The sequence below is a fragment of the Clinocottus analis genome, unplaced genomic scaffold (genome assembly GCF_023055335.1).
Source record: "Clinocottus analis isolate CAN_PGR_092001 unplaced genomic scaffold, fCliAna1.0.p SCAF_57, whole genome shotgun sequence".
In the NCBI taxonomy this organism is placed as follows: domain Eukaryota; kingdom Metazoa; phylum Chordata; class Actinopteri; order Perciformes; family Cottidae; genus Clinocottus; species Clinocottus analis.
Window position 1 is genome coordinate 283,763 of NW_027176215.1, and position 8,738 is coordinate 292,500.

The following is an 8,738-nucleotide window of genomic DNA, read 5'->3' on the forward strand; positions in this document are numbered from 1 at the left end:
TGGACTCGTGGGGCCCATGTGGACTCATCCTATGTGGACTCGTGGGGCCCATGTGGACTTGTCCTATTTGGACTCGTGGGGCCCTTGTGGACTCATCCTATGTGGACTCGTGGGGCCCATGTGGACTCATCCTATGTGGACTCGTGGGGCCCTTGTGGACTCATCCTATGTGGACTCGTGGGGCCCTTGTGGACTCATCCTATGTGGACTCGTGGGGCCCATGTGGACTCATCCTATGTGGACTCGTGGGGCCCTTGTGGACTCGTGGGGCCCATGTGGACTCATCCTATGTGGACTCGTGGGGCCCTTGTGGACTCGTGGGGCCCATGTGGACTCATCCTATGTGGACTCGTGGGGCCCATGTGGACTCGTCCTATGTGGACTCGTGGGGCCCATGTGGACTCGTCCTATGTGGACTCGTGGGGCCCATGTGGACTCGTCCTATGTGGACTCGTGGGCCCCATGTGGACTCGTCCTATGTGGACTCGTGGGGCCCTTGTGGACTCATCCTATGTGGACTCGTGGGGCCCATGTGGACTCATCCTATGTGGACTCGTGGGGCCCTTGTGGACTCGTGGGGCCCATGTGGACTCATCCTATGTGGACTCGTGGGGCCCTTGTGGACTCGTGGGGCCCATGTGGACTCGTCCTATGTGGACTCGTGGGGCCCATGTGGACTCATCCTATGTGGACTCGTGGGGCCCATGTGGACTCATCCTATGTGGACTCGTGGGGCCCTTGTGGACTTGTGGGGCCCATGTGGACTTGTCCTATTTGGACTCGTGGGGCCCTTGTGGACTCATCCTATGTGGACTCGTGGGGCCCATGTGGACTCATCCTATGTGGACTCGTGGGGCCCATGTGGACTTGTCCTATTTGGACTCGTGGGGCCCTTGTGGACTCATCCTATGTGGACTCGTGGGGCCCATGTGGACTCATCCTATGTGGACTCGTGGGGCCCTTGTGGACTCATCCTATGTGGACTCGTGGGGCCCTTGTGGACTCATCCTATGTGGACTCGTGGGGCCCATGTGGACTCATCCTATGTGGACTCGTGGGGCCCTTGTGGACTCGTGGGGCCCATGTGGACTCATCCTATGTGGACTCGTGGGGCCCTTGTGGACTCGTGGGGCCCATGTGGACTCATCCTATGTGGACTCGTGGGGCCCATGTGGACTCGTCCTATGTGGACTCGTGGGGCCCATGTGGACTCGTCCTATGTGGACTCGTGGGGCCCATGTGGACTCATCCTATGTGGACTCGTGGGGCCCTTGTGGACTCGTGGGGCCCATGTGGACTCATCCTATGTGGACTCGTGGGGCCCTTGTGGACTCGTGGGGCCCATGTGGACTCATCCTATGTGGACTCGTGGGGCCCATGTGGACTCATCCTATGTGGACTCGTGGGGCCCATGTGGACTCGTCCTATGTGGACTCGTGGGGCCCATGTGGACTCGTCCTATGTGGACTCGTGGGGCCCATGTGGACTCGTCCTATGTGGACTCGTGGGGCCCTTGTGGACTCGTGGGGCCCATGTGGACTCATCCTATGTGGACTCGTGGGGCCCTTGTGGACTCGTGGGGCCCATGTGGACTCGTCCTATGTGGACTCGTGGGGCCCATGTGGACTCGTCCTATGTGGACTCGTCATCACACACAGATCGTTGCGTTGGCGAAAGACAGAATATTCTCCCTCGGCGGGGGAGTTTGTTTAGCTCTTTTGTGGAAAGAAAATAATAATTTGGAAGCATAAATAGCATAAAGTGTTTTGTTAGAAGGACACCATCTCCCCGTGAGGAACAAAGAGGCTTTTTAATTCTAAACAGACTCACTTTAACTCACAGACTCATCTCAGATTAACGTGGGAGTTTGTTGAAGGAGTTTCCAAATATTCCCGTCTGCTCTCTGCTGTAATAATCCAGCCAGACTTCCCCTGAAAGCGTCTTCACTGAGGAGGCATGAGGGAGTGATGGAGGTCACACCTCTCACCTGAAAACAACACCGGCTGGACAGAATGAGACGGTGAGCGCGGCGGCCATTTTGAATGTGTAAGGCAAGTTTATGTGTGTGGCGATTCAAAGTGCTGCACATAAAACTACTAAAAACCTCACAATGTAGAAGAAGAACATTCATTAAAACAGTAAAAAAAAGCGACAAATAATGACGTGCCGGTACCTTTGCTAACGTTGTAGCGGGCTAACCTCAATATAAGCTGAACTGAAGCTAGCAGCTTAATGCTTCGTCCACACATCGCTACACGTTCACTCCTTCACAGAACAAGAAGCCTGGGGTCGGCCCAGTACTCCCATCTCTGAGAAGGACAAGTACCAGTACCGCGATGGGAGGAGCCTCCACTGACATGGATCTTACTTTACGCTCTGAAATCATTTTTAGCGACGTCCCCGAGATCTATTAGCGCTATTCGTGGAGCACAATGTGACCAGAACGGATGTAGCGACCGACTCAAATTGTCATCAGCTGGACTCGGCCGATAAATGACACCTTTGAACTCGAACCGTTCCATCTTCTTACGTCAGCAATCAGACGGCCATTGTATCCTAATCCAGAATAATTGTGGACATCAACGCATTTTAAACCGAGCGCTAATGGATCCGAACGCCTTCCAGTGATTTGAATCGTTTGCTCGTCGTCTTGCGGACAGAACTGCCAATAATCTCATGTTCATATCTGAGTTGTGTGTTTATTTCTGCATCCTTTTTTCATCAGTTTGTACTCGTCTGCTGTCCCCCAGGACGAGACCCTCTGCAAACACATTGTTTTTCATGCGTCCCATTCAGAGATTTTGTTTTTGTTAAGTGGAAAGAAATCTCACAAAATACACACAAAGGTGTTTATTTCACCACTTTGTCTGTTTCTATGTGAAGAAATATTATGAAACGCACCAAAGTTACAATCAACAGAAGTGCAGCTCCATTCACACTCATGGATACACACACACACACACACACACACACTCACTCACACACACACACGCACACACACACGCACACACACACACACACGCGCAGTCATTCACTCACTCACTCTGACACTCAGATTCTCTCACACACACACACACACACACACACACACTCACACACACACACTCTCACACACACACACACACACACACACACAAACACACACACACTCTAACACACACACGCCTCCAGACTCTGAACACGTCTCATCCTGCAGTGTGACAAAAGAGAGAGAGAGAGAGAGAGCGAGAGAGAGAGAGAGAGCGAGAGAGAGAGAGAGAGAGAGAGAGAGAGAGCGAGAGAGAGAGAGAGCGAGAGAGAGAGAGAGAGAGAGAGAGAGAGAGAGCGAGAGAGAGAGAGAGAGAGAGCGAGAGAGAGAGAGAGAGAGAGAGAGAGAGAGAGAAAGAGAGCGAGAGAGAGCGAGAGAGAGAGAGAGAGAGAGAGAGAGAGAGAGAGAGAGAGCTCATGCGTGACGCTCAGAGAGAATATAATTGGACAAAGTCCTCATGTAGATTTGGGCCTCGGCCTCTGTCGGTGCAGCCGTGCGGGCGACAGGTTGATCTCCGGTCCGCCTCTGAGCACCTGAAGGAGAACGAGGCGCCACCGGAGCGCCCGGCCCGGAGGCGAGTGGGGGGGGGAATTAAAAGCGCCGCATGTTTTCACCCCGAGAGGCAAACAAACAACAACGAGCAGACGGCTTTTCGGAGGCGAGACGAGCGCGTCGAACCCGATCTGTGTTCCAGCCAACGCCGATCAGACGCGTCCCGCGCCTGACAGGCAGAACTGAGGGCCGCAGCTGCTCCGTGGAGGAAGATGAAGCGGCCGTGGAATTAGAGACGCAACCGAAAATGAAAAAGGAATAATTAGGCGATCATCAAAAAAAAGAAGTGCACAAATTTGTTGAAATTCAGCCGCCGCTGACGCAGAAGGAGGCGACTGAAGCGGATTGTTTGTGAAGCTGCAGACGCGAGCAGAGAGACGCCATCGTTCAGCGCCACAAAGACGCCGCTTCTCAAAGAAACCGATTCAAACGTCTGGATCTTTATTCGTTTCTTCTCTGAAGCGCTCCTCGGAGACGAGCAACAAACCGCCGAGCTCCTCGACACCTGTCTGCCTGCTGCAGGAGCCTTTATGGTGCTAATAATATAATAACGTTGTTAAATATGGCGCCTTTAAAAACAGCCTTTACTAAGTGCTCTAGCAAAGCAACGACGCAGACGAACAGAGAAGAACAAAAGGAAGAGAAGAGAATGAAAGAACGTGACAAGGAACAACAGACAGACCTTGAAAAAACTTAAAAGGAAGTAAAAGGATTCAAAAAGCAAGTACATACATGTAAAAGGACTTAAAAGGATGTAAAGGGACTTAAAGGATGTAAAATGACAAAACATGACTTAAAAAGAATGTAACCGGATGTAATATGACTTAAAACATGACTTTATATGGCATAAAAGGACTTACCATGACGTAAAAGGAGATGAAAGGAAGTAAAGGGATGTAAAATGACTTAAAAAAATGTAAAATGACTTAAAAGGACGTAAATGGATGTAATAGGACTTAAAACAAGACGTTAAAGCACATACAATGACTTAAAATGACGTAAAAGGACATAAAAGGAACTAAAGGGATGTAAAAGGACTTAAAAAAATGTAAAAGGACTTAAAATTACTTACAAAATGACTTTATAGGACATACAATGACTTACCATGACATAAAAAGACATAAAAGGAAGTAAAGGGATGTAAAATGACTTAAAAAAATGTAAAATTACTTAAAATTACTTACAAAATGACTTTAAAGGACATAAAATGACTTAAAATGACTTAAAGGGACATAAAAGGATGACATCACTTCAAAGCAACACTATCAAATTTTAGTTTTAAGTCTTTCTGTACCTCCTTGTTCCCGATGTTCAGTCGTCGTATGAACCTCAAATGATTTCTAATATTTGTGTTATTTTATGTTTCTTTTCCGATTTTCACTTGAATATCATCATTATTTATTATTTTCTTGTTTTCTTGACGGCTGGATTCATCGCAGGAGACGTTTCAGAGGCTCGCTCGTCTCTTCAGAGCCGATCCGACCCGCAGAACGTTAATGAATATAAAAACATAACGGTTGTTCATCAGACATCTTGAAGGCAGAACCAAGTCCTGGACGACTGGAGAAGAAAAAGAAGTGAAAGAAAGAACAATTACATGTAATTACTGCTGAGAATGAACGCCTCAAATAACTCACACAGGTAATAACCTGTCATTCAAACAATTAAAGGCCTCAGGACAGCTGACGTTTTGCTCTTTTATTCATCTGATGGATGAATTATGAACAGCAATATGCATCCCAGCGCTCGACTGCAGTGAGCATGACTCCGCTATTTGTTTGCTTGTTTGTTGTGTGTCTGGCATTTTGTCCTTTCAGTGGATGATTAGCATCCGCTAAGACGACAGCTAACGGGGCTCCGGTGGGAGGAAGCGAGAGAGAAAGCGAGAGGACTTGTTCTAAACGTCCGTCACATGAACTCACGGCAGCCGGCTGACCGACGGACCGGCGCCGGAGCGAGTACCCGTCACGTCCGCCGCCGCCGCCGCCGGGCCTCGTCCATTACAGCCGCTGAGATGATCGGGAATACGCCGGCGCGTGGGCTCTTCTCCCTCGGGGCGCCGCCTCATTACCGAGCCCGAGCTTTGAGCTCTTCTTCTCCTCCTCGTTTTTGGCAGGAAGTGGAAGAGGGACGGACGAGGAGAGGAGTCAAAGGCCTTCGCTCTCCCTCCTTCCTCGCCGCCTGCGCTCTTTGAAGCCAACGATCCGGTTGTTTCTCAGACGGCGAGCGCGAGAAGCGAGAAGCGAGAAGCGTGAAGCCCCCCGAGCTGCCGAGCGACGACGACTCATTAGACGACTTCCCTTTTTCTCCGGGAAAGACTTCATTTGTTTTTTTTTTCGGGCGCTTCGCCCGCGCAGACGCTCCGAGTCGACTCCATCGATGTCGTCGCAACGGCGGCGGAGAAAGGAAAAGGTGCCGGCGTTCGTTAGCGCAGCGATAACGACGGCGGCGCCGCGCCGGCGACGGCAACAACAAACGGTAAATAACCGTGTCGATGAGCGACGGAGGCAAATGAGATGAAGAGCAACAGCGAGGCGGGTGAAGCGAAGCGAGCCGCCAGACACAACAGAGCGGCGGCTAAACGCTAAACAAGCGGCGAGTAATGAGGGCGGAACCGGCGGAGAGCCGCAGGGCGCGGCGCTGATTGGAGCTCACTCGTGAAATAATGCGTCAACGCCCGATAACGACTGCAACTCAATGAGTGCGGAGAAAGTTTGGGGTTTGAACTTTTTGTCGCGGAGACGAAGGATTGGAGAAGGATCGGAGGACCGGAGGAAAAGGATCGGAAGTTCTGAGGATTGGAAAATCGAAGGATGGGAGGATTGGAAGATCAGAAGACGATCAGAAGATCGGAGGATCGAAGGATTAAAGCAAAAAGATCGGGAGTTCTGAAGATCAGAAAATCGGACGATCGAAGGATCAAAGGATCGGAGGAAAAGGATCGGAAGTTCTGAGGATCGGAAGATCGAAGGATCGGAGACGAAGACGAAGATCTGAAGACGATCAGAAGATCGGAGGATCGAAGGATCAAAGCAAAAAGATCAGAAGATCAGAAGCCGATTGGAAGATCCGAAGATCGGAGGATCGAATGATCAGAAGGTCTAAGGATCGGAAGACATTCGGATGACGATTGGAGGATCGGAAGATCAAAGGATCGAAGGGTCAGAGGATCGAAAAGATCTGAGGATCGAAAAGATCTGAGGATCAAAAGATCTGAGGATCGGAAGACAATCAAAAGACGGATCAGAAGAGGATCGGAGGAGCATTGAAGGATCGGAGGATCCGTCGCTTCCTCAAACAGCCGAAGTCGTTGTGAACTTTCAGGAGAAACAACTGAAACAAAAGAAAATAGAAGATCTTCCCGCTGCGCCTGGAAAACTGTAAAAATACTGCCATGTGTGTGTGTTACACCTGCTCTGTCTCTATCTGTGTGTGTGTGTGTGTGTGTGTGTGTGTGTGTGTGTGTGTGTGTGTGTGTGTGTGTGTGTAGCCGTGGGGAGTTTTGTTTCTGCAGCTCATCTGTCGCTCCCTGAGGAGTCGAGGTATTAACGCTAAAACACAACAACTGTATTTCCATCCTCCTGCTTCCTAAACTCTGAGGCGTGTGTTTCCTGTCGAGCTGCGTGTGTGTGTCTGTGTGTGTCTGTCTGTGTGTGTGTGTGTGTTTCTTTTGTCTTCCACCAAGAGGGATATAGACACATTTCATTTGAGCCCAGAATATTCTCCCCTTCCCCCCAAAAAGCACTTTAGTGCACCTGCTGTGATCATTTTGTGTTTTCTCTCCGAGGACTTCCTGTTTCTGGAAACGCGCCTCAACGCCGCCGTGACTCACCGACAGGTTTCTCTTTCTACTTCCTCCTCTTTTAAAGAAAAAACGTACTAGAGAGAGAGAAGTTTCTTTTCATATGATGGGTCATGGTTTATGTTGCACAGGATTTGAAGGAAGGAGACGATGGAGAGGAGAGAGAAGGAGATGGTGGGAGGCCTGAGTCATCAGGGAGGAAGGGAGCAGAGGGAGGAGAGGAGGAGAGGAAGAAGAGAGCGAGGGATGAGGAGAGGAAGCAAAGCGAGGGATGAGGAGAGGAAGCAGAGGGAGGAGAGGAGGAAGCAGAGGGAGGAGAGGAGGAAGCAGAGAGCGAGGGATGAGGAGAGGAAGCAGAGAGCGAGGGATGAGGAGAGGAAGCAGAACGAGGGATGAGGAGAGGAAGCAGAGGGAGGAGAGGAGGAAGCAGAGCGCGAGGGATGAGGAAAGGAAGCAGAGGGACGTATGAGGAGACGCAGCAGAGTGAGGGATGAGGAGATGAAGCAGAGCAAGCAATAAAGGAGAGGGAGTAGAGGGAGGAAGGGAGGAGAGGAAGCAGAAAGCGAGGGATGAGGAGAGGAAACAAAACGAGGGATGAGGAGAGGAAACAGAACGAGGGATGAGGAGAGGAAGCAGAGAGCGAGGGATGAGGAAAGAAAGCAGAGCGCGAGGGATGAGAAAAGGAAGCAGGGAAGGAGAACAGATGAGAGGAAAGGAAAGCTAAGAGGAGAGGAAACAGGAAAGACTATGTGATAATATTAGGGCAGAGGAAACAAGGAGAGGAGAAGAGGAGGGGAGGAAAAGGATAGAAGGAAACAAGGAGAAAGATGTAAACTGTAATGAAGACTTGAGGGAGCAGAGAACACGGAGAGATTTGCATGAAGACATAAACACATGTTTACATTCATCCTCCACAACAACACGTTATGGAAAATGTATTTCTTCTCTTTCATCTGAACTCCTTTCTTTCTTTTCTTTCTTTTCTTTCTTTCTTTTCTTTCTTTTCTTTTCTTTCTTTCTTCCTGTGAGACTCGTGGACCTCCGCAGCAGGAAGTGATCACAGAAACGTTTACTTTCATCAGCGTGGAAGTTTTTTATCAGTTAGTTTGATGTGTTTTTGTTTTTAGCTTCAACGTTGAGAACAATTCAGTGGAAAACGACAACGTGGAGGTCACGTGATCACGTCCTCCTCTTCATCGTGGTCCTCGTCTTCATCGTGGTCCTCGTCTTCATCGTGGTCCTCGGCTTCATCGTGGTCCTCGTCGTGGTCCTCGTCTTCATCGTGGTCCTCGTCCTCGTCGTGGTCCTCGTCCTCGTCGTGGTCCTCGGCTTCATCGTGGTCCTCGTCATGGTCCT

At 50.0% G+C, this 8,738-nt stretch overlaps 1 protein-coding gene across 1 annotated transcript in view; it reads right to left on the minus strand.

Moving 5' to 3' along the window:
* Positions 1–8,553: 8,553 nt before the first annotated feature.
* LOC137803486 (protein starmaker-like) overlaps positions 8,554–8,738 on the minus strand; it is a 2,859-nt gene continuing 2,674 nt past the window's right edge. The window contains exon 3 of the mRNA XM_068601974.1: positions 8,554–8,738. This exon is cut by the window's right edge and continues 465 nt beyond it. Coding sequence (XP_068458075.1) covers positions 8,554–8,738 — 185 coding nt within the window.